We start from the raw sequence: 25,892 nt of genomic DNA, 5'->3' as shown, positions 1-25,892 counted from the left end.
TTGAATTGTGTTCTGGGGAAGACTCTTGAGAATCCCTTGAATATCAGGGATATCAAACCAGTCAATCCTAAAGGAAATCAGCCCTAAATATTCATTGGAAGGACTGGTACTGAAGCTGAAACTCCAATATTTTGGCCACCTGTTGTGAAGAGCTGACTCATTGGAAAAGGCCCTAATACTGGGAAAGACTGAAGGCAGGAGAAGAAGGGAGCAACAGGGTTAGATGGTTGGATTGCATCACCAACTCAATGGACATGAGCTTGAGCAAACTCTGGGAGATAGTGAAGGACAGGGAAACCTGGTTTGCTGCAGTTTATGGGGTCATGAAGAATTGGATACAACTAAGAGACTGAACAACAGCATAGTGTTAGATATTGTTCTTATTTCATTCTTTTATATGTCACTGTCCAGCTTTTCCAGCACCTCTTATTGAAGTCTTTCTTGTCTCTATTGCATATCCTTTCCTCCTTTGTCATATGTGAATTGCCCATAGATGGGTGGGTTTATCTGTAGGCTTTCTATCCTGTACCATTGGTCTATATTTCTGGTTTTATGGTAGTACCATACTTTCTTGATTACTGTGGCTTTGTTGTGTATTTTGAAGTTGGGAGCCTGATTCCTCCAGCTCTGTTTTTCTTTCTCAAGATTGCACTGGCTGTTTAGGATTCACATGTTCTCCTCAAGAGCTTCTCTGGTCCTTTAGTCTACAATAAAGAATGTTAATATCTTTAATTTGTTGGGGGTTTTATTTCTGTAAAAGACCGCAAAGATACTGTTATTTGTATCCCTTGACTTGGAACCAGGACCCTGTCCGAGGCTACACTTCTGTGTCTTGCCTGCTCCTCACTTGCCTCTGCATCCCCTCCCTTACCTGACTGACAACTGTTTGAAAGGTTTCTGTGTCCAGGAGCCCCACAGGGTCCAGCTCTGTTTCACTTATTGTGCAACTAGATAGATCATAGTTTTTTTTTTTTTTTTTATCAGCCTGTAATATGATAAGTAACACTGATTGTTTTTTTAAATGTTGAATCCACCTTGCATTACTGAATAAACCCAACATTATCCAACTTGGATTCAATTTGCTAATACTAGAGATACTTGTTTTTGTGTTCATATGGATATTAATATGTAAATTTTTTTTCGGTAGTATCTATTTGAAGTTTGTTATCAGTGTATTCTGGCCTCAGATGAAAGGAAGACCTTTCCCTCTATTTGCTGAGCAAAAACTGCAAATTTGGTGTCATTTCTTTCTCAAGTGGTTGATAAATTTGACCACTGAAACCATCTGTGTCTGGAATTATCTTTGTAAGAAGTTTGTTGAACTAAACTCCATTTCTTTAATAGCAAAGGGCTATTCAGATGTTAAAATGTCATCCAAGGTCAATTTTGGTAAGTTGTATTTTTCAAAGGATTTGTCTATTTCATCTACAATATCAAATTGTTTGCCACACCAATTAGTGTATAGAATAGTAACGTGAGTCAAGTGCCAACCAGGGAGCAGGCAAGAATAACAAGTCAACAGTTACTGAGCCCTTCCCCTTTACTAGGGGATAACATGACATTTAAGCCTGGCAATTCCCTGGGATAGGTTCTATTGATAGTCTCATTTTACAAAGGAAGTCGGTGTCACTTGTCCAGGGTCACACGGGTATGCAGTACAGATGGGTGTCTAACAACCCCAGGGCCAGAGAAAGGTGCTGCTGCTGCTGCTGCTAAGTCGCTTCAGTCGTGTCCGACCCTGTGCGATCCCATGGACTGCAGCCTACCAGGCTTCTCCGTCCGTGGGATTCTCCAGGCAAGAACATTGGAGTGGGTTGCCACTTCCTCTCCAAGAGAAAGGTGCGGTGAGGTATAATTAAAATAAATGTACAGCCACTGGTCCCTAGGGTCCCCCCAGGAGCAAAGCCTGGCTGTGCAGGACTGGGAAGAACTCAGGAACCTTGCTGAAGGTAGGGTACGCTGCCGGCTGCGAAGTGGGAGAGACCGAGAGAGCTTGGTAAAGTACCGCCCACTCCCTTCCGTGACTTCCCATTTGCGGTCAACCGGCGCGCCTTGGTGACGTCACGGCGCCTGCTGCCCGGAAGTGCACGCGACGGCGACGGAGCCGTGGGGACGGTGAGAAGGCGTGCGGGGGACGTGCGGGTGCGCGCTGCTGGGGGGCGAGCGGCAGCGATGGCAGGACCCTGGGACTGTCCCACGGGCTTGGTCTTGGGGAAGGCGGGTGCCGGGGCGGTGAGAGGCCTCTTCCGCCCTCGGGAATAGAGCCCACTGTCGAGGTCGTGGGACCGCGTTTCTGCTACATCTCACTGACTGCGGGCTGATTCATCGGGCTTCCCCTGGGCGCTTTCCCTTCCTTGCGGCCGGGCCTTTGGCCTCCCTTTTAGGTCCAGCACCTGCTGTGGGGGACAGGCCACACAGTTTCAGGGCCTGGGTTCCCACTGGGTTTTCTGTGTTGAAGCGTGGAAGGAAGTGCAGTGTTTTTCCTCCCCAGTTCTTTGGATAAGGAGAACTCGCCCCCTGGCGGGAAACGCCGCTCTTTGAAACCTGCTTTTCCAAGGAAAGGAATGGTTCTTCTCTGGGGTTTCTTTCGGTTTGTTTGCGATCTGTTGCTGCCTCCCAGAGGTCTACCCTACATGAAAAACGGAGCGTGATGATGATGGACGACAGATGGCAGAGTGTGAATGGGTGGGATTCAGGAGACTTGATGGGATAGGCGGATGATGAATGAAGAAGCGGACAGCAAGGACAGATGATAGGAAAACGTCTTGTTTTCCAGTGAGTAGGACATATCCCGGGGTCATGAGTCTCAGGTGTGTGTGAGCAAGTATGCTGATGTGCACACGACTGTGAATTATTCTGGAGAAGAGCAAGTGTCCCTGCAAGTGTTTGAGTTACATTTTCTGGAACCACTGTTCGTGGCAGCCTTGTACCTCAGGCTTTAACTGAGACCGGTCTCCCAGGAGAGCATCCCCGACAGTAGAATGCGGTATTAACATAGTAGCAAGTGCTTCAGGAGGGCAAAACCGGGTAACTGCAGGGGTAGACCCAGTTGTAATTCTCCCTCACGTTGTCAGTTTTTTCCGTTTCTCACATGATCAGGAGACGACTGTGTCTCTGTTGATAAAATCACTGCGCATCCCCTCATTGTCCTGCGCTTGTAAATTTCATCGTGGTGTGTGCATGCTTGTCTTGTAGATGCGAGGTGGTGACTTTCTCCCCAGATGCTGAGGTGCCTGGATCCCTGGCGCAGGCAGTTACTGAGCTGCAGCTGGAGTAGACTGTGCCTTCTGAAGCACTCTATGTTTACAATGAAGTTGCAGTCTCCAGAATTCCAGTCACTTTTCACAGAAGGATTGAAGAGTCTGACAGGTGAGAAGTCGGATGCCTCTTCTTGCTTTGGAAGTTTGTATAAATGGAGAGGCAGAGAGGTAATGTTTTTAAGCCAACATTCATAGTTGTTTTGTGAATGTTGAGCTAGTGAAAGCAGGGTTTACTATGAATAATCCAAAACTATAGCCAAGTCATGAGAAGAGGCAAATAATGATTGCAGTAAAAAGCATGGCTTTTTTGTGTTACCCCCACGTACTTTATATGCATCACAGAATTAGGCCTACTGACTTAAGGATTAGATACTTTTTCTCTTGTTGTATTGTTGAGGAAGCAGAGGCTTAGGAATGTGAAATTCCTTGGCACCATTTTTATAACTAATAACTGAAGAGCTTGGATTTGAACTTTTGCAGTCTGATTTGAGAACCCAGCTTATCACCACTAAGCTATATTTGTGGCCCAGGTATCAGTGCTTTCCGAGAGAACCAGAAGCAGAAGTAAGTGGGAGTCATCTCCATTTGTGCATATACAACCCTTATCTGGAAGGGACACAGGAAATGGCTTTAGCTACGTGCCTGGTCACAGGCGCTTCGTGTTGCTTGCCGCAGTTCTCAACTCAGTATCAACTATCGCTGTTACAGTGCACACAGTTGCACTGCAGAATTTATGGTCTCCTAGTCATGTCTTTATAAATACAATGGGTTGTTTAGTGGCTCAGTCATGCCCAACTCTCTGGGACCCTATGAACTGCAGTACGCCAGACTTCCCTGTCCTTCACTATCTCCTGGAGTCTGGCCAGACTCGTGTCCGTTGAGTCAGTGATACCATCCAACCATCTCCTCTTCTGTTGTCCCCTTCTTCGGCCCACAATCTTTCCGAGCATCAGGGTCTTTTCCAGTGAGTCAACTCTTCACATCAGGTGGCCAAACTATTGGAGCTTCAGTTTCAGCATCAGTGCTTCCAGTGAATATTCAGGGTTGATCTCCTTCAGCGTTGGCTGGTTTCATCTCGTTGTTGTCCCAGGGACTCAAGAGTCTTCTCCAGCAGCACAGTTCAAAAGCATCAATTCTTAGGGACTCTGCCTTCTTCATAGTCGAACTCTCACATCCGTACATGACTACTGGAAAAACCATAGCTTTAACTAGATGGACCTTTGTCATCAAAGTGATGTCTCTGCTTTTTAATACACTGTTTAGGTTTGTTGTAGCTTTTCTTCCAGGGAGCAGGTGTCTTAATTTCATGGCTAGAGTCACCGTCAGTGATTTGGGAAGTATATTAAGGTGTATATATGTAGAAACATGACCTTACATGTTGGTTTGTCCTTTAGATTCACCTGAGGAGCTTTTATAGCTTACGGATGCTAGGGTCCCACTCCTGCCCTACTGACTGGAATTTCTGAGGAGTATGGGCATTTGTAAATTTCTATAAAAACTGTTCCATTAATTCTGATGCCCAGAAGGTGAAGGAACGTTGATTTAAAGTGACTGGCCTTTTAGTAGCTGATTTTTTGTTTTAATCCTCATGGGCTGCGCCAGCCTCAGTTGGGGCATGTGGGATCTTCACTGCAGCACACAGGCTCCCTGGTTTTGGCTCATGGGCTCAGGAATTCTGGGGTACGGGCTTAGTTGCTCTGTGACGTGTGGGATCTTAGTTTTTCAACCAGGGATTGTACCCTTGTATGCTGTATTGCAAAGTGGATTCTTAATCACTTGACCACGGGGGGTGTCCCTGTATTAGCTTATTGACAAAGCTACTTTCCTGTTCTTGAAATAAGGTGACTTTTAGGTATATGTTAGAAGTAAATGGTCCAGAACTACCTGAGTTTTATAGTTTTATAGACCATAGTTTCATATGGTCTTGAAGTAGGGGGCCTAAAGTAGATACTTCACTCTGAATTTTAATTAGAGTGAAAAAGAGAAATGGGTGAAATTAATTTTAATAACTTTTTAGTACATCTCATTTAATTCAGTACATCTAAGATACCGTCATTTTAAAGTCATATTTGTGTACAAATTACGAGTGACATATTTCCCACTCTTGCTTATAAATCTTTGAAATCTGGCGTTTAGTATAGACCATCTGAATTCAGACTCGCCACATTTCAAGTGCTCAGGAACCACATGTGGCTACTGTGTGTACAGCTCATATCTGTAGGTTCTGACTTACAGTTGAATTTGAGTTTGTGCTTTCTTCATATGTCTCTCCCAGCTCCCACTTTTACTGTCTTCATTGTAAGAGGTTTCTTGGAAGATAGCCGCCAAATGACTGGATGTAGAAAATGCATTTATTTTGGCTGTGCTGGGTCTTCATTGCTGTGCCTTTTTTTTCCCCTCGAGTTGCGGCGAGTGGGGGCTTCTCATTGCAGTTGCTTCTTCTGTTGCAGGGCATGGGCTACGTGGCACGAAGCCTTCAGCACTTGTGGTGTGTGAGCTCAGTAGTTGTGGTTCCTGGGCTCCAGAGCACAGGCTCTGTAGTTGTGGCACACGGGCTTAGTCACTCCACAGCATGTGGGGTCTTCCCGGACCAGGGATTGCAGCCACGTCTCCTGCACTGGCAGGTGGAATCTTTACTACTGAGCCGTCAAGGAAGCCCCTTCTGTGTTTCTCTTTTGGAAACAAGACCGTGGATATTGAACAGTTTTTACCAGTTGCGTTTGGCTTCCTAACCCTGACTTCAAGGGCCAAATGTGCTTTACCTTGAGAGGTGAAGTCCTAGCAAGTGAGAAAGCGAAGAGTGCGGTAGAGAGAGGTGGGATTTGGCCCGTGGCCTTGGCCCTGAAAGACCAACCCAGGTTTTCTCGGTTATAGTGGAAGTGGCAAGGGTGTAATCTTTTCGTGCAGTACCCAGCAGTTAGAAAATCAAATAGTTACTTCTGTATGATCTCTGCTAGTTTCTAAAGACTTGAATGTCTTGCTAAAATACAGTGCACTGTGTGAAAACCATGCACAGAAGCAACAAGGGAAAACAGATGGCCGTTGTACGGCGCTGCTGTGCAGCTTAATACTGTACCAGTTGTTGGATCGTGATAGCTGTTTTGCCAAATGTAAAATTAGTTTTCAGTGTGCAAGAATTTGGAAGGTTTAGGATAGTGTACGATGCTCATATAGAATTTTATGTCAATTTATTTCATGTAATTTGTTTTCCTTTTGCTTAAGGATAGCCATATAATCCTGTTGTTTAGTTGCTAGGTCATGTCTGACTCTTTGTGACCCCATGGACTATATATAGCCCATCAGGCTTCTCTGTCCATGGGATTTTCCAGCCAAAAATGCTAAAGTGGGTTGCCATTTCCTCCTCCAAGGGATCTTCCTGAGCCAGGGATCGAACCCACATCTCCTGCTTTGGCAGGCCAATTCTTTACCACTGCGCCCCCTGGGAAGCCCCTCCCTCATTCTATACATGAGGCTAAAGTTCCAAATGTAATAATTTTTGTGTAAGTTAAATGGTTATTGTTGTTGTACAGTCGCTCAGTCCTGTCTGACTCTTTGCAACCCCATGGACTACAGCACGCCAGGCTTCCCTGTCCTTCACCATCTCCCGGAGTTTGCTCTAGTTGATGTTCATCAAGTCGGTGATGCCATCCAACCATTTCATCCTCTGTTGCCTCCTCCTCCTCCTACCCTCAATCTTGCCCAGGTTCAGGGTCTTCAGTGAGTTGGATCTTTGCATCAGGTGGCCAAAGTATTGGAGCTTCAGCTTCAGCATCAGTCCTTCCAATGAATGTCTCCTTGCTAGCCAAGGGCTCTCAGGAGTTTTGTCTAGCACCAGAGTTCGTGTGACCTGTTCATGGGTAATAAAATCAATTTAGTGGTCATGACCAGTGTTAAAAAATAGAGGAAAAAGAGAGAAGATAAAGAATAGAACAGGTTGGATTGCATGGTACTTACAGTAAGGGTGAGTGCTATTTCATGAAACTCTTGTTTACCCTTCCTGTCTGAGTCTCATGAAAACTGTGCACTAACAGATGATTTTAGTGTTTTATTTAAGGAACCATGGACCCCATATTAAGGAATCACTGGGACTTGACTGGAAACGTGGGGCTGGAGGAGTATAAGCAGTCCCTCTGGGAGGGGCTTCCGGAAGTGGTTTCCGTGTGCAGGAGCTTTTAGTCAAGCGGGGAGGTAGAGGGAGCAGCCTTGGTTGTTTTGCAGCAGATGGTTCTGGGGAGTCTGCAGAGGTGTGGAGCTGGGAGGTTTGGGAAGGACAGGTAGAGGAGGAGGATGGCAGAGCGCAGAGCTTGGCACGGGCTGGAGGGTGACGTCTTGAGTTGTGTTGTGGTGCTGGAGCTCTGATGCACCCTCCTGCCAAGGACCAGTAAGAACACCCCTCAGCAAGTCCAGGCAGAGTGGGGCTTGCTGACCGAGGAGAACCTCGAGGCCTCTGAGAAAAACCATTGTAGAAAGGACTTTTTGTAGGATTTGGGCTTGTATCACATGATTTGGGGGCTTTGCTGTGGATTCGGGTGTCAAGAAGCAGGGGTTAGTCTGATGGTCTTAATAATCCTTACCTGGAAGGTGGGAACACAGCTTGATGATTAAACTGGTACCTAAGGCACAGTCGCGTGTATTAACTGTGAGAGGGTGCTGTCCGGCAGTGTGCGTGTCTCGTCTTCCTTCACACATGATTACTAGGTGTCTTGATGCACGCTGGTCACAGAGAGGCCTTGTCTCGTGTGGATGTTCTCTGACGTGATAATGTTCACAGGAGGATACCCAGGCCTCTCGTGTGAGTCCAGCATGTAGCAGCAGCTCGGCTTGGGTGGGCAGTCAGGCCGGGCCCTGGTTCATCCTCACGGGATTCCATGTGGGTCCCTCAGTCACGTGGGTGGTTACGGTGGACTCAGACTTGTCCTCCGCCTGCAGAGGAGTCAGCTCTGGGCCTCCTGGTCTCAGCCCTCATGGTAGTTGGCATGTGTGGCTTCTCTGGAGCAGAGCTATGAGCTGGTTTTATATGTGGCTTATTTCTGAAAGGATGCTCAGCTGCAGTGTTCACCATATGTGGTGTGATAGATAACATTTGATAGCTTCCTGCGTCAGCATGCTGTTGCTTCAAGAGAAAACACACCGAGGATGTGCAGGAACACTTCACCTTTCTAGAGTATTCCCTGTACTTTTTGGTAGTAATTCAGATTTACATTGATAACCTTGAGGCATTTAGATATTCTGAATTAACCTAAGGAGAATCCTGCAAGTTCCCTGCTTCTCATGATTGTTGAAGGCGTTCTGCTGCAGGCAGGTCCCTTCATTGCTGTGGGCTTTGTTTTCACAGTTTGTATTTTTTTTTTAATTTACTTATTTTTAATTGGAGGATAGTTGCTTTACAATGTTGTATTGGTTTCTCCCATACCACAGTGTAAATCAGCCAAGAGTATACCACGGCTCCCACCTCCCACCCCAACCCACCCCTGCTCTCCCAGTTTTATATAAAAAGACTGAGTTCAGTTATCTCTGCTGTGCCAAATAGATGGAAGAACTTGTGCTTCTGTGATTCTTGACAGAAACCCACTGAAATAAAAAACGTTCCTTTTTGTCTCAGAATTATTTGTCAGGGAAAATCATGAGTTGCGAATCGCGGGAGGAGCCGTGAGGGATCTGCTGAGTGGGGTGAAGCCGCAAGATGTGGACTTTGCCACCACGGCCACCCCAGCCCAGATGAAGGAGCTGTTCCAGTCGGTCGGCATCCGCATGATCAACAACAAAGGAGAGAAGCACGGGACCATCACTGCCAGGGTGAGTGAAGAGTCTGGCAGGAGCGGCGTTGCCTGTTTTGAAAACTTAAAAAAATTTATAGATGATTTCTAGTGTTTAAAAACCTAATAGCAAAGAAGCCTCATTAAAAAAAGAAGTCTCCTCTGCCTCCTGTGAAACGCTGCACCCTCCTTTGTTGCCCCCCCTTTCAGCTAATATTCATGGTCGGTACCTTTTCCCTCTGCGTTTCTAAAACAGACCTTTCTGATGCTTCAGCGTTTGGTTTTCGTTTTAAATTTCCAGTCTTCAGATGTTGTTTATTGACTTCCTGCAAGGCAGGCGACTTGGCTGCCTCAGGGCATTTCTGCTGTAATTTCTGGCCAAATGCTCCCCCCCCCAACCCCGTTGTTTGCAGCTAGATGGCGTGGTGCGCTGTGACTCCATTCCTTGCGCTTCATGCTTGGGGGGCCCTGCAGTTGGTAGTGTGTCTCTGACGCGGCTCTGGGCCGCCGCTCGCTCCCACTGGGCCCCGCTGTGCGCGTCCTCTGGGGCCTTCTGGAGCCGGGTCACCTGCTGCTGTCTGCCTCCTCCCACCCGGGCCCACCCTGGGAGGTCCGTGTGTCAGATCCAGGAGTGAACTTGCCCCTTTCCTTATTAGACCTCCTGGTTACTGATCCCATGTGCTTTCTGTCTTGGTTTATGCCCTCATGTTAGTGGCCTGAGAGAGCTTGGCATGAGTGAAAACGCTGTTATTTTGCCTCCATTCACGCTGATCGGATAGTTTGGTTGGCTGTGGAATTCAAGGCTGGGAATCACTCTCAGGCAGAAATGTAAAGGCTTTGTTCTCTGTCTCCCAGAGTTGCCACTGAGAAGCCTGAGCTTGTTCAGATTTCTCCCGTGTTCGAGAACGGATTCCCCCCTCCCCGTTTTGGAAGCCTTTCTGATCACTTTATCCCTGGTGTTTTTAATTTGAAGAGGACGTGCCTTGGCTTGGATCGGGCACTGCCTCGGCGTCAGGCGCTGAGTGGGCCTTCTCGTGTTCACTCCTCTCCCGACTCCATCCCCTTTGGCAGGTGTCTTCTGTGGAAACCTCCGTGAATGCTGGATGTTGGGCCACAGGGACTGATCCTCTAGTTTTGTCTTTTGTCTCTTATATTTTCATTTAATTTCTGTGAAACTGCCTTAACTTGATCATCCAGTTTTTCTGTTGGCAACTTTTGCTGTCTTTTTTATATTTCCAAGAGGTCTTTTCTGAATATTTTTGAAAGCGTCCTGTTCTTGTTTCAGATGCAGTATCATCTGATACTCCCTGAGAGTATCCATTCTAGCTACTCTGTTGTTCAGTTGCTGTGCTGTGTCCGGTTCTGCCACGCCATGAACTGCAGCATGCCAGACTTCCCTGTCCTTCCCCGTCTCGTGGAGTTCACCCAGGTTCAGGTCCATTGCATCAGTGATGCCATCCAGCCGTCTCATTTTCTGCTGCCCTCTTTTCCTTCTGCCTTCTACCTTTCCCAGCATCAGCGTCTTTTCTAGTGAGTCAGCTGTTCACATCAGGTGGCCAAAGTATTAGAGCTTCAGCATCAGTCCTTCTGATGAGTATTCACGGTTGATTTCCTTTAGGGTTGACTGGTTTGATCTCCTTGCTGTCCAAGGAACTCTCAACAGTCTTCTCCAGCACCACACTTCAAAAGCATCAATTCTTCAGCACTTTGCCTTCTGTATGGTCTAGCTTTCACAACCGCACGTGACTACTGGAAAGACCATGGCCTTGACTGTACGGACCTTTGTCACCAAAGCAACGTGTGTGCTTTTTAACACACTGTCTAGGTTTGTCACAGCTTTCTTGCCAAGAAGCAACCATCTTCTAATTTCATGGCTGCAGTCACCATCTGCAGTGATTTTAGAACCCAAGAAGAAGAAGGCTGTCACTACCTGCACCTTTTCCCCTCTGTTTGCCATAAAGTAATGGGGTCAGATGCTGTGATTTTAGTCTTTTAAATATTTGGTTTTAACAGGCTTTTTCACTCTCCTCCTTCACTCTCAAGAAGAGGTTGCGTAGTTCATCTTTGCTTTTGCCGTTAGAGTGGTGTAATTCACATGTCTGAGGTTGTTGATATTTCTCCTGGCAGTCTTGATTCCAGCTTGTACTTCATCCAGCCCAGCATTTCTCATGATGTGCTCTGTGTATAAGTTAAAGCAACAAGGGGACAATAAGCAGCCTTGTCATATTCCTTTCTCAATCCTGAACCAGTTTGTTGTTGCATACAAGGTTCTAACTGTTACTTCTTGACCTGCATACAGATTTCTGAGGGGGCAGGTAAGGTGGCCTGGTAATCCCATCTCTCTAAGAGTTTTCCGCAGTTTGTTACAATCCACACAGTCAAAGGCTTTAGCATAGTCAGTGAAACAGAAGTAGATGTTTTTCTGAAATTCCCTTGCTTTCTTTATGATCCAACAAATGTTGACAATTTGAACTCTGGTTCCTCTGCCTTTTCTAAACCCAGCTTGAACATCTGGAAGTTCTCGGTTCATGTACTTTGTAGCCTAACTTGGAGGATTTTGAGCGTAACATCACTAGCATGGGAGATGAGTACAGTTGTCCAGTGGTTTGAACATTCTTTAGTACTGTCCTTGGGAGTTGGGATGCTGCTGCTGCTAAGTCGCTTCAGTCGTGTCTGACTCTGTGTGACCCCATGGACTGCAGCCCACCAGGCTCCCCCATCCCTGGGATTCTCCAGGCAAGAACACTGGAGTGGGGTGCCATTGCCTTCTCCAATGCATGAAAGTGAAGTCAGTTCTGTTGACTCTTTGAGACCCCATGGACTGCAGCCTACCAGGCTCCTCCGTCCGTGGGCGTTTCCAGGCAAGAGTACTGGAGTGAGGTGCCATTGCCTTCTCCGGGGAATTGGGATGAGAATTGACCTTTTCCAGTTCTGTGACCACTGCTGGGTTTTCCAAATTTGCTGGCATATAGAGTGAAGCACTTTGACAGCATCATCTTTTAGGATTTTAAATAGCTCTGTTGGAATTCCATCGCCTCCACTAGCTTTATTGACAGCAGTGCTTCCTAAGGCCCACTTGACTTCACACTCCAGAATGTGGGGGTCTGGGTGACTGACCACACACACCATCATAGTAATCCGGTTCATTAAGATCTTTTTTGTACAGTTCTGTGTATTCTTTCCATCTCTTCTTGACCTCTTCTTCTGTTAGCTTCTGTCCTTTTTAGGAGCCATCTTTGGATGAAGTGTGCCTTTGACATTCCCAGTTTCCTTGATGAGGTCTCTAGTCTGGCCCATTCAGTGGCTTTCCTGTGCTTCTGCTCGTTGTCCATGGAAGAAGCCCTCATCTCTCCGTGCTGTTCTCTGGCGCTCTGCGTTTCCTTGGCTGTACCTCTCCCTCTCCCTTGCTTTCCACTTCTCTTCTCTCTCCAGCTATTTGTAGAGCCTCCTCGGACAACCACTTTGCCTTCTTGCCTTTCCTTTTCTTTGGGAAGGTTTTGTTTGCCACCTCCTGTACAGCATTATGGACCTCTGTCCATAGTTCTTTAAGCGTTCTGTTTACTAGATCTGATCCCTTCAAACTATTTGTCACCTCAACTGTATATTCATAGGGGATTTAAGTTGTACCTGGCTGGCCTAGTGGTTTTCCCTGCTTTCTTTACTTTAAGCCTGAATTTTGCTATGAGAAGCTGATGATCTGAGCCAGAGTCAGCTCCGGGTCTTGTTTTTGCTGACTGTATGTAGTGTCTCCATCTTCAACTACAAAGAATGTAATCAATCTGATTTTGGTATTGAGCATATGGTAATGTCCATGTGTAAAGTTGTCTCTTGTGTTGTTGATAAAGGGTGTTTACTATGACCAGTGCATTCTCTTGGCAGAATTCAGTTAGCTTTTGCCCTGCTTCATTTTGTACTCCAAGGCCAGACTTGCCTGTTACTCCAGGTTTCTCTTCACTTCCTACTTTTGCATTCTAGTCCCCAGTGATGAATAGGACATCTTTTTTTGGTGTTAGTTCTAGGAGGTCTTGTAGGTCTTCATAGAATTGATCAGCTTCAGAACTTTTCCAGCATTACTGGTTGGGGCATAGACTTGGATTACTGTGATGTTGAATGGTTTGCCTTGGAAACCAACCGAGATCATTCTGTCGTTTTTGAGGTTGCACTCAAGTACTGCATTTCAGACTCTTGTTGACTATGAGGGCTACTCCATTTTTTCTGTTGGATTCTTGCCCACAGTAGTAGATATAATGGTCATCTGAATTAAATTCACCCATTGCAGTCCAGTCTATTTTAGTTCACTGATTTCTAAAATGTCGATGTTTATTCTTGCCATCTCCTGCTTGACCACATCCAATTTACCTTAATTCGTGGACCTGACATTCCAGGTTCCTATGCAGTACTGTTCTTTATAGCGTGGAATTTTACTTTCATCACCAGACACATCCACAGCTGAGCTTCTTCCCGCTTTGGCCCAGCCGCCTCATTCTTTCTGGAGCTGTTAATAGTTGTCCTCTGCTCTTCCCCAGTGGCATGTTGGAAATCTTCTGACCTGGGCGATTCATCTCTCGTTGCCTTTTCATCCAGCTCATGGGGTCCTCACGGCAGGTATACTGGAGCGGTTTGCCATCCCCTCCTCCGGTGGATCACGTTTTGTCAGAACTCTCCACTGTGACCCATCTGCCTTGGGTAGCTCTGCACAGTATGGCTCATAGCGTCATTGAGTTCTCCAGGCCCCTTCGCCACAACAAGGCTGTGATCCGTGAAGGGGCTAGGTACTTGGATGATGTCTTTATTTCCTTTGAGCTTGTTCTGTCTTTGCTGTTGGCGTTCCTTCAGTGTGGAAGCTTTTCAGTGTCTCTTTGTTGCAGTAATGGAGTGCATGCAGAAAGCCCTGGGCAGTTTAGGTAGTTTTGTGTGGAAGCAGCAGCCTTGTTAGTGACGGGACCCTGCTATCAGTATCGGGAGGGCTTTTCATCCGGGGACACCAGAGAAATCCTCTAGCATTACCCAGGTTGGAATAAGGCTGCTGATTAACATTTTGAAAACTGACTGTAGAAAGGGATAGAGGTCATGTTGGGTTTTCTTCACAACCTTGTTTTCATTTTCATTTCCCATGATTTTGTATATGGTGCCTCAAGTTGTTATTATTTGGGGTCATCCTTTCTAGTCAATCTCTGGTTCTCTGCTTGGGCGAGGGAGGCACTCTGGGGGTCTCTTTGTTTTCTGTAGATTTCAACTGTCTTAATATTTACACTGTTTTTCTTGAGTTAACTTGTGCCTCAAATTCCTAATTCTGGAACTCCCCAGTGAGAACCAGTTTGTAGAAAACAATACATGAGATTGAGAGGAATTCCAGAACAGACTCTGTGTATTAGTCGCTCAGTCATGTCCGACCCTTTGCAACCCATGGACTGTAGCTTTCCAGGCTCCTCTGTTTGTGGGATTTTCCAGGCAAGATTACTGGAGTGGGTTGCCAGTTCCTTCTCCAGGGGATCTTCCCAATCTAGAGACTGAACCCACGTCTCCTGTGTCTCCTGCATTGCAGGCAGATTCTTCACCCACTGAGCCATCAGGGAAGCCAGAACCGACTTTACCGATCATTAATGGCTTTCAGTTCCTAATGAAAAGATCCTGAACCCCTGCTTGGCATGTGAAACCTTTTGCTGTCTGCCCCTCGATGTGGATGCCCCGTGTATGCTGTGAACTTGCTCTTGCATGTACCCGTCTTCTCTCCACTGTGCCTTTGCTCATCTTGAACTATTCTTCTTCCGCATCTGCATGTCCAGAGCTCACTTACTTTTTCAGGCTAAGTTCACACATGACTGTAACAGAGCTACTCCGCTTCTCCCAGCAGGGGGTACCTCTTTTCCCAGGATGCACAGGGCACTTTATTGTAACGTAATTGAAGGTAACCAGCAGAGGAGCTGCAGGATGTGTTGCCTATATTTCTTCCTCTGTCGGGCCTTTGCTCAGTGGATTATATTCTATAAATTGATATTCAGCTCTTTGAAAATTGGAGCTATTAAAAAAATATTTAAAAGAGTAGCCTGGTTTTGTATTGAAGAACCAGAATATTTTAAGGGATCTTACTTTCTGCCACATAATTTGTCAGGCTTGCCATTTTTTCTATGCAAACTTATCTTTTTAAATTAAGAGGGGTTTATTATTTCTTAAAAATGTTGTTTGGATGTATCTTTGAATACTGTGGGTGTCATTGTATTTCAAGGTATATGTGTGCTGCTGCTGCTAAGTCGCTTCAGTCGTGTCCGACTCGGTGTGACCCCAGAGACAGCAGCCCACCAGGCTCCCCCGTCCCTGGGACTCTCCAGGCAAGGACACTGGAGTGGGTTGCCATTTCTTTCTCCAATGCAGGAAAGTGAAAAGGGAAAGTGAAGTCGCTCAGTTGTATCTGACTCTTAGTGACCCCATGGACTGCAGCCTACCAGGCTCCTCCATCCATGGGATTTTCCAGGCAAGAGTACTGGAGTGGGGTGCCATTGCCTTCTCCGATATGTGTACTAGTTGACTTAAAAAGAAAAGAAGATATATACTTGTCAGGACTTACTTTTTTTTTCAATCCATCCAGTGATACTGAAAACTAATTTTTGAAAAACATATTTACTTCCAGCTTCATGAAGAAAATTTTGAAATTACTACACTGAGGATTGACGTAGCCACTGACGGAAGACACGCCGAGGTTGAATTCACGACTGACTGGCAGAAGGATGCTGAGCGCAGAGATCTCACCATAAATTCCATGTTTTTAGGTAACGCCTGGGGGTCGCGTTCTAACTCCTTCAGTCCGAATGCTTCCTTTTCACGTGAAACGTGTCTTCTGGCAGTGTTCTCCCACTGGAGGGCTTGTGTCAGTTTCTGTGAAGAGACAGGCTGTGGTTAAAACTGACTGTGGAGCTGAGGTTCCTGGGTTCCGCTGCCTCGGTCGCTCTCGCTGTAACTCGAGGCCGTGGATAGCAGCTTCCTCTGCAGGGCTGTCCTGAGGGTTAGAGGAGTTGGTCGTGGCGAGTCCCTGGTGCACGTTCAGCCAGGGGCTCCTTATGAATCGCATCAGAAGATGTTAGGTTTCAGGCGAGGACCGTGCACACGCGCGCGTTGCCCCTTCTTCCTGTCTTGGACACACACACGCCCCACCTTCCCTCTCTGCTGGTGCCTGTGGCGGACATGGTCAGTGATGTCACTTCCTCTGTTGCTCCATGTGCCCAGCACTGCCTCACAGTCCTCCGTGGCACCATGGCTTATGGACCGTCTCTACTCAGCCCTGGCATGTGAGAGGAAGCCTGTTGATCATCTGAGCATAACATTTTGCTCAGGAAAGAAAGCAGTGAGGATCGTAATGGGAGTCAGTGTGAATTAGGTTAGCGTTTTGGTGTGCAGTTGAAGCATCGTTTTTTGTCCTTTAAATTTTAGGCAAGTTCTTCAGAGTTAAGTCTTTGGATTAGAAAAGATGGGCATCCACTCTTACCTGTGGCACAGTAATAGTGAAAGGATGAAGCAGTGGTACCCACTTTGTGGGATGGAGAGGGGGCTGTAGACCCAAGTGGGCACACTTTGCTAATTACATTAATGCCCAGTAACATTTCTAGCATGCCTCCCTGGCTTGAGGTGCATCAGTGCTCACTTGATGTACTTCAGCTCATTTAATGCTCAGGAAGACTCCATAAAGTAGGTATTAAACTCATTCAACAGATGTGGAAACAGACTCAGAGACGTTAAGTAATTGAGCCCAAGTCACGGAGAGCTTTGATTGGAGCCCGGGTTTCCAGAGCCTGGGTGATTTATGACCAGAGGGAGCCTAGTTGGAGGCATGTTTTCTCTCCATTATGGGGTCGAACTCCAGGTGTTAGTTTCTTCTTATATCATTTTTACTTAGCGTTAAACTGCTCCAACTAGTTCAGTGTATGAAAACTTTATAACTAATGTCTCATAATCAGATATAACTAAAAGAGAAACTAATATTCTTTTTCAAGATACTGTTTTATAAAAATAAAAGCTCTTATCGGTGCTACTGTTTGCTGACATTTGCTGAGCCCTTATAAAATGTGACCGTCGTTGTTCTCAGCCCATCACAGAAATTTAATCTTCCCACCAACCCTGTGAGGCAGATCTTGGTGTGTAACTAAGGAAAATTTGCTCAAAGTCCTGCAGCCAGTAAACTGCTGAATTAGGATTCCAACTCAACAGTTTATTGACCAGAGACATATTAATACATCTTTCATTACCTGAATGTTATTGACTAGAGTGTTTCAATATGTATAGCTAGCGTCTGCAAAAGTTTCCTGGTCAATAATGTGTTAAGCAGCCTGGTTTCAGAGGTTAGGTCCTTAACCACTGCATTACGCTCAGCACCTCAACTTTATTTCTAACTTCTACTCATCATTTTTCAAAGGATATTCAGAGCAAAACAAAATATACACAGATACTACTCAGTTATCTTTACCTTCAGCCCGTTTTCCCATCCAGACTTTTTTCAAACCTTATCAGACAAAGCATTCCTAGTTCTAGGGGTGATAATGGTCACTTTGTTTCTCAAACTCTTATTTTCCCTTTTGTAACACTGTTTTTTCCTGCAAATTTTGATCTTCCCTTTACTGAAAAAGATCTGGTTTCCACAGTCCTCATGGAGTTGTGTCTGTTCAGTAAGAGAAGTAACAGGAGATAGGTGTACCGCATGTACGTTGTAATCATATTGTCTAAGTTTTTTTGTTTGTTGTCATTTCCTGTTGTATCTTTCTGAATCTGGAGCCTTATAAATTGGCTGTAAGTGTCAAAATGCCAAGAAGAGTTTGGCAGGAGTTAAGCCTGAGCTTAGAGTGTGGCTGCATTTGCCATAATCATGACGAGTGGTTACTTTCTTCCTTTCCCGCCTTCCTGTGATGCCACGTGCTGAGGTCTGTCTCAGGCCCACGGAGCTCCCCATTTGGGTGGTTGTTGGCATCTGTGTCTTTGCTCCAGGTGTTTCTGTTTTTCCATCTTAGTTCCCAGAGCAGCCACCTGTCTCATTTTGCCTGGACTAAGGTATCCTCGAGACAGGAGATTTTCAGTTTTTAAATCAGGGAAGTCCTGGGATAGCTGGGAGGACTTGGTCACTTCACACATACCTGAGGTTTTATGTGCCTTATATTAAAATCGTTAAGTTTTTTGTTTTGTTTTGTTCAACATGAGAGGATATTGTGCTAGAAATATATGTATAACATATTGAACAGATGTTAGGTTCACATGGTTCAAAATTCACCAAGTTCAGAAGGCTGCACGGAGAAGTATCCTTGTCAGATTTCAGATTTCACTGTCCCCTGGCTAACATGTAATTGGACTTAGGTCCTTGCTGAGCTGATGGAGGTCTGAAAAATGATTATCTCATAAATGTCCACTTCTTACAACTGAAGTTGAAAATCTTCATTTTTAAAGGTTTTTATATGTCATATATATTTTAGTTCATTTTTTTTCCTCTTTAAAAAATTTTTATTAGAGTATAGTTGACCTACAGTGTTGCAAGTTTCTGCTGTACAGCAGAGTGAATCAGCTGTACCTTTTGTGAATTTCATTCCCATTTAGGTCACCACAGAGCACTGGGTGCCGTGCCCCAAGCTGTATACAGTCTGTCGTTAGTTTTCTGTTTTGCACAGTGTCCAGTAGTGTATATATTTGAATCTCAGTCGCCTAGTGCATCCCACCCCTTCCCTCCCCCGTTGTCCGTGTTTTGTCCTCTACCTCTGGGTCTCTCTCTGCCTTGCAGATAAGATCATCTATATCATTTTTAGATTCCACATACATGTTAATATACAGGGTGTTTTTCTTGCTTCACTCTGTATGATAGTCTCCAGGTCCGTCTCGGTCAATGGCCCGGTTTTGTTGTTACGGCCGAGTAACACCCATCGCACGCATCTACCACATCACCTGTGTCTGCTCCTCTGTCGACGGGCATTTAGGTTGCTTCCGTGTCCCGACTGTTAGGAGCGGCGCCAGAACACGGCTGTGTGTGTCCTTTTGCACTATGGCTTTTCCCGGGTGTGTGCCAGGAGTGGGAGTGCTGGGCACACGTGGGAGTTCTGTATTTAGTTGTTAAGGAACCTCCATACTGTTCTCCACAGTGGCTGTACCAATTTAACATTTCCCTTAACTTTTCTACATATGGTCTTTCTTATTTAGGAGGTTTTTGTAGATAATAGAAAGCCATTTGTCTCTGTGATACTAACTGTAAATGTTTTCCCCAGTATGTTACCTTATGCAATTTCATATTGTGTCATTTTCATGCTATCCAGGAATGAATATCTAATGTTTCATGTAGTTGGATTTACTAATAATTTCTTTGAAGGCTTTGGTGTCGTGTTTTCATTTCTTTTGGTAATCATATTTTGAAAGGTCTTCCCTGCGTTAGGATTATAAATTTTTTCCCTATGGTTTATTACAGTTTTTACATTTTTCTAGATAGTTTTAACTATCATTTCTTCTTTCCAGGTTATTTTGGGTGTTCTTGTTTATTTTCCATTATTAACTTGAAAATCGCTTGTTTTATTGTTTTTGCCCATTTCATACTGGCATACATCTTGTTTATTTAGTGTGATGTCTTTTTATTGCTATTGTAAATGCAGCCTTTTATTCCATTGTATGTTCCATTTGGTACTGGATACAGATGAATGTTACTCGTATCAGTACTTCACTGTCTATCTCTTTCCCGAATTTTTTCCTGTTTGTGATACTTTTTTTGCAGATTTTAAGTTTTCCAGTTTTTTCTGTTTAATTTTTTAAATTGAGGTAATGAAATACAGCCTTACATTAGATTCAGTATACAAATATGTTTGATATTTGTATATATCAAGAAATGATCACTGCAGTAAGTCTAGTAATATCTGACAGCATATGTACTTACAGAATTTTATTCCCCTGGTGATGAGAACTTTTAAAATCTGTCTTACCAACTTCCGAATGTGTAATACAGTATTGTTAACTGTAGTGGCCACAGTCTTGGGGTTGCAGAGTCAGACACAACTGAGTGCACACACACGCACACACACACACGTTGTTAACTAGTTGCCATGGTGTACTCAGCCTCCTCAGGACCTGTTCTATAGCTGGGAGTTTGTACCTTTTGACTCTGGTCACTCATTGTACCCACCCTAGCCTCTGACAACCACCAGTCGGTTCTCTATCAGCTTGTTGTTTTTAAGATTCTATATAAGAATGGAATCATATAATTTATCTTCCTCTGTCTGGCTTCTTTTACTTGCACAATGTCATCAAGATCCATCCATGTTGTTGCGAATGGCAAGATTTCATTCTTTTTTTAAATGGCTGAATGATTATTATGTATGGGCCAGTGTTTTCCAGTTCTTATTTGCTAATAGTGATTTTTCTTCCCTCTTTTAATGACTAGGTTTTGATGGTACTTTATTTGACTACTTTAATGGTTATGAAGATTTAAAAAATAAGAAAGTTAGATTTGTTGGACAAGCTAAACAGAGGATACAAGAAGATTATCTTCGAATTTTAAGGTATTTCAGGTAAGGCCTTTCTATAAATTATAATAATACAGTTTTGAATATTATTTTTACCAAAGTGCGGTTCTCTCTCGTCATGGGAAATGCGCAACAGCCCCGTGCACCGTGGCACCACCTCACGTCTCTGTCTCCAAGAGACAGGATACTGTGACTTTGAGACGCCCCATCTTTGCATTCTCCGGATCATTTATTCACTCCTTTCTGTGGTGATCTTTAATGCAGTTTTAAGTCTTATTTTCTGCACCAGTCATTCATCACACGGGTATTTGAGTGCTTATTACTGTCCTAGGTGCTTTGAACCTGGAGTAACGAGTGGCAGTGTGCCTTCATGTGGCTTACAGTTCTAGGTGGTCATGGGAAATGTGTTAGATGAATCTGGAAGGTGTGTAATGCACCTGGATGGTTTTGTGGGTAGCAGTCTTCAATGTTGAACTATAACAGGCAAACTATTGTAACTGGCTAATTTGTATCTATTAATAGTTAATTTTTTACAGCTTGGGATCATGCTCACAATATTCTTTGACAGACTTTACGTTTTGTCAATAACTGCTATTCCTTTAGACTTAAGTGTTTGCAAACAGTCTCTCTTTACAAATCACAGGACATGGACTAAGGTACAGTCATTTAATTAGATCACTATAGCAATACATTATTACCAAATTCAGACTGAAATTGAAGAAAGTAGGGAAAACCACTAGACCATTCAGGTATGACCTAAATCAAATCCCTTATGATTATACAGTGTAAGTGAGAAATAGATTTAAGGGCCTAGATCTGATAGATAGAGTGCCTGATGAACTATGGATGGAGGTTCGTGACATTGTACAGGAGACAGGGATCAAGACCATTCCTATGGAAAAGAAATGCAAAAAAGCAAAATGGCTCTCTGGGAAGGACTTACAAATAGCTGTGAAAAGAAGAGAAGTGAAAAGCAAAGGAGCAAAGGAAAGATGTAAGCATCTGAATGCAGAGTTCCATAGACTAGCAAGAAGAGAGAAGAAAGCCTTCCTTAGCGATCAATGCAAAGAAATAGAGGAAAACAACAGAATGGGAAAGACTAGAGATCTCTTCAAGAAAATTAGAGATACCAAGGGAACATTTCATGCAAAGATGGGCTCGATAAAGGACAGAAATGGTATGGACCTAAGAGAAGCAGAAGATATTAAGAAGAGGTGGCAAGAATACACAGAAGAACTGTACAAAAAAGATCTTCATGACCAAGATAATCACGATGGTGTGATCACTCACCTAGAGCCAGACATCCTGGAATGTGAAGTCAAGTGGGCCTTAGAAAGCATCATTAGGAACAAAGCTCATGGAGGTGATGGAATTCCAGTTGAGTTATTTCAAATCCTGAAAGATGATGCTGTGAAAGTGCTGCACTCAATATGCCAGCAAATTTGGAATGGCCACAGGACTGGAAAAGGTCAGTTTTCATTCCAATCCCAAAGAAAGGCAATGCTAAAGAATGCTCAGACTACCACACAATTGCACTCATCTCACATGCTAGTAAAGTAATGCTCAAAATTCTCCAAGCCAGGCTTCAGCAATACGTGAACTGTGAATTTCCTGATGTTCAAGCTGGTTTTAGAAAAGGCAGAGGAACCAGAGATCAAATTGCCAACATCCGCTGGATCATGGAAAAAGCAAGAGATTTCCAGAAAAACATCTATTTCTGCTTTATTGACTATGCCAAAGCCTTTGACTGTGTGGATCACAATCAACTGTGGAAAATTCTGAAAGAGATGGGAATACCAGACCACCTGACCTGCCTCTTGAGAAACCTATATGTAGGTCAGGAAGCAACAGTTAGAACTGGACATGGAACAACAGACTGGTTCCAAATAGGGAAAGGAGTACGTCAAGGCTGTATATTGTCACTCTGCTTATTTAACTTCTATGCAGAGTACATCATGAGAAACGCTGCACTGGAAGAAACACAAGCTGGAATCAAGATTGCCAGGAGAAATATCAATAACGTCAGATATGCAGATGACACCACCCTTATGGCAGAAAGTGAAGAGGAACTCAAAAGCCTCTTGATGAAAGTGAAAGAGGAGAGTGAAAAAGTTGGCTTAAAGCTCAGCATTCAGAAAACGATGATCATGGCTTCCGGTCCCATCACTTCATGGGAAATAGATGGGGAAACAGTGTCAGACTTTATGTTTTTGGGCTCCAAAATCACTACAGATGGTGACTGCAGCCATGAAATTAAAAGACGCTGACTCCTTGGAAGGAAAGTTATGACCAACCTAGATAGCATATTCAAAAGCAGAGACATTATTTTGCCAACAAAGGTTCGTCTAGTCAAGGCTATGGTTTTTTCTGTGGTCATGTATGGATGTGAGAGTTGGACTGTGAAGAAGGCTGAGCGTCGAAGAATTGATGCTTTTGAACTGTGGTGTTGGAGAAGACTCTTGCGAGTCCCTTGGACTGCAAGGAGATCCAACCAGTCCATTCTGAAGGAGATCAGCCCTGGGATTTCTTTGGAGGGAATGATGCTGAAGCTGAAACTCCAGTACTTTGGTCACCTCATGCGAAGAGTTGACTCATTGGAAAAGACTTTGATGCTGGAAGGGATTGGGGGCAGGAGGAGAAGGGGACGACAGAGGATGAGATGGCTGGATGGCATCGCTGACTCGATGGATGTGAGTCTGAGTGAACTCTGGGGGTTGGTGATGGACAGGGAGGCCTGGTGTGCTGGGATTCATGGGGTCGCAAAGAGTCGGACACGACTGAGTGACTGAACCGAACTGAGCAATGCATTGTGAAGAAATGAGTGGTGAAAGCAGGTATACTTTAATGCTTCTAAGAGTCCATGAAATACACTCCCATGTCTGCAATGAGATGTGTTTCATGTGAAACTCTTAATTGAAAGCATTGATGTGTACAGACAGGCAACCTTTGAGGAAGCAAGACTACTCCATGACGATATCTTGGACCTTTTTTAGAGCCTGCCCAAGACTGCTCTGGTTTATGCGTCCACTGTCAGTACCAATCAATAGACCTTCATTGAAGGCCACTCAAACTTACACTTTTTGGAGCTCAGGTTTTCTGAGCTGAGAAAAAAAGAGAAGGTAGATGAGCAGATGATTTCTAAGGTCCCTCCTAGACCTCACTAGTAGCATCAGGAAAATGAAGAGCACAGTTTTCTGGTGAAATGCCAGCATGAAGGCAGTGCTTCTGGACATGTTTACTTTGTAGGTTTTACGGGAAAATTGTTGACACACCTGGTGACCATGATCCTGAGACTTTGGAAGCAATTGCAGAAAATGCAAAAGGCTTGGCAGGAGTATCAGGAGAGCGGATCTGGGTGGAACTGAAAAAAATACTTACTGGTGACCATGTGAACCATCTGATTCATCTCATCTATGAACTCGATGTGGCTCCTTACATAGGTGAGTCCAACTTGTAAAACGTTTGCATTTTTGGCAATGAAACATATCTCGTTTAAAATTTCATAAGGAAAAAAAGTGAATGTAGTTAATTCCAAAAGGAAAAATGGACTACTTTAAAATATGGTAGACTCTGAGCCAGGAGTGGCCAGGAGGAGGAGTTTTTCCAGGCAGGGGACAGCACAAGGGCAGCATGTGAGGGTGGACAAAGGGGCCTCTGGAGTCGGTCCACCGGGGCTTTGAGTGCAGCTTCACCACGTTATCAGCTTTGTAACTTGGGTTATTTCCTGTTTGCAAATCTAAAAAAGGGATATGAAAATAATAGCAGCTGTCTAATGGAAGAGCTGAGAGCTTCAGGGAGTTAACACATGCAGAGCACGGAGAAGGCGGGCCTTACACAGACAGTTCAGTAGGTGTCAGAATAATACTCAGAGCCACAGTGCTGGTTTGAGATGTGGGAGGGGAGAGCAGTAGTGGGCAGCGGTTCACCTGTAAGACTGCACAAGCAGTGGATCCTGGTACCAGGACATTTCTGAATATGAGGACACAGTGTGCTTAAGATGGGAGCTTTTAAAATGTATCTAAAAATGGGTGGAAAATGCTTTTGTCCCTACAGGCTTACCTGCTAATGCAAGTTTAGAAGAATTTAACAAAGTCAGTAAAAATGTGGAAGGTTTTTCACCAAAGCCAATGACTCTCTTGACCTCACTGTTCAAAGTACAGGATGATGTCACGAAATTGGATCTGAGGTTGAAGATTTCAAAAGAAGAGAAGAATCTGGGTTTATTTATTGTTAAAAATAGGAAAGATTTAATTAAGGCAGTAGATAGTTCAGAACCACTGAAACCCTATCAAGACTTCATCATAGACGTAAGTATTTTCACAGCTTGGTTCGAGTATAGATCATCTCCACTAATTGCAACCAATTCATTAATACTAGGACCCACAGTGTATTATGTGAATTTCCTTTATTTTAAATGAAAATTTGCACATTGCATTTATTTAAATGTCAGCATAAGATCATTGCAAGTGTGGTGATGTTTGGTTTTGGCCCTCAGTCTAGAGAAGCTGATGCGACGGCTCGTGTGTGTGAGCTTCTCAAGTACCAAGGCGAGCATGGTCTTCTGAAGCAGATGCAGCAGTGGTCCATTCCCCCGTTTCCTGTAAGTGGCCATGACATCAGGAAAGTGGGCATTTCTTCCGGAAAAGAAATTGGGGTGCTCTTACAGCAGTTGCGAGAACAGTGGAAGAAAAGTGGTTACCAACTGGAAAAAGATGAACTACTGAGTTACATAAAGAAGACCTAAAGTTGACGAGAGCTGACTACTAAAAAGCAGAAAATTTTTGGTAAGACTAGTTTTCTTTCCCCTCCCTCTTAGTGAGATTTAAGAGACTCGATTTAAGAGACTCAAATATATAGCAGAATGAAAGCCAGCTTTCTCTTCAGAAGAATAAAGGTCCTATTTTATGAAAACTGTATTTCAGGCACTAAAGTCAAGTCTACTTCCTCTTAATCTGATTTGTCTCTGAAGCTTGTAATTCTCTTGGAATAGTCCTACTGAGAAAAGTACAGTTGGCACCTCTCAATCTGTCTAGGCTTTTTAAGGAGGAGTTTTGGTTGGTTTTGTTGCATGTGGCAGTGCTGAGATTGTTCCTAAGAAGTGCCAAGTGTCTTGAAAAACACGTTTCTTTGTATTTGCAATTGAAATAACTGGGTTAATTTTGTACAAGGATTGTCTATGGTGTCAGTTTTTTTCTGAATTCCAGAATAAACTTGTGTTTGAATACAGCTGAGAATTTTGCATAAAATATAACATATACAGTTGAAGACTAGATGTGTCCCAAGTGGCTGGCGTTCCTATACCCAGGACGTGTTTGTAGGGAGCGTAGTTTAGGGCATAGTTGATAGTTTTCTCTGTCAAAATGAAATTTCCCTAACTTCCTGGTAAGCTGAGAAAGCTTAGCTTA

At 44.3% G+C, this 25,892-nt stretch overlaps 1 protein-coding gene across 5 annotated transcripts; it reads left to right on the top strand.

Annotated features, from left to right (window-relative positions):
• Positions 1–2,057: 2,057 nt before the first annotated feature.
• On the top strand, positions 2,058–25,713 carry TRNT1 (tRNA nucleotidyl transferase 1). 5 transcript variants are annotated; one of them, NM_001045876.2, is given in 8 exon segments: positions 2,058–2,115; positions 3,196–3,369; positions 8,863–9,056; positions 15,645–15,783; positions 20,406–20,532; positions 23,734–23,927; positions 24,541–24,794; positions 24,983–25,651. In NM_001045876.2, coding segments are annotated over 7 exon segments (1,305 nt in total). In that variant the 5' UTR covers positions 2,058–2,115; positions 3,196–3,221; the 3' UTR covers positions 25,232–25,651.
• The last annotated feature ends 179 nt before the right edge of the window (positions 25,714–25,892 follow it).

Source organism: Bos taurus, chromosome 22, assembly GCF_002263795.3.
Source record: "Bos taurus isolate L1 Dominette 01449 registration number 42190680 breed Hereford chromosome 22, ARS-UCD2.0, whole genome shotgun sequence".
NCBI lineage: Eukaryota > Metazoa > Chordata > Mammalia > Artiodactyla > Bovidae > Bos > Bos taurus.
Note: the sequence above shows the minus strand (reverse complement) of the source record. Positions and strands in the feature narration are given on the sequence as shown.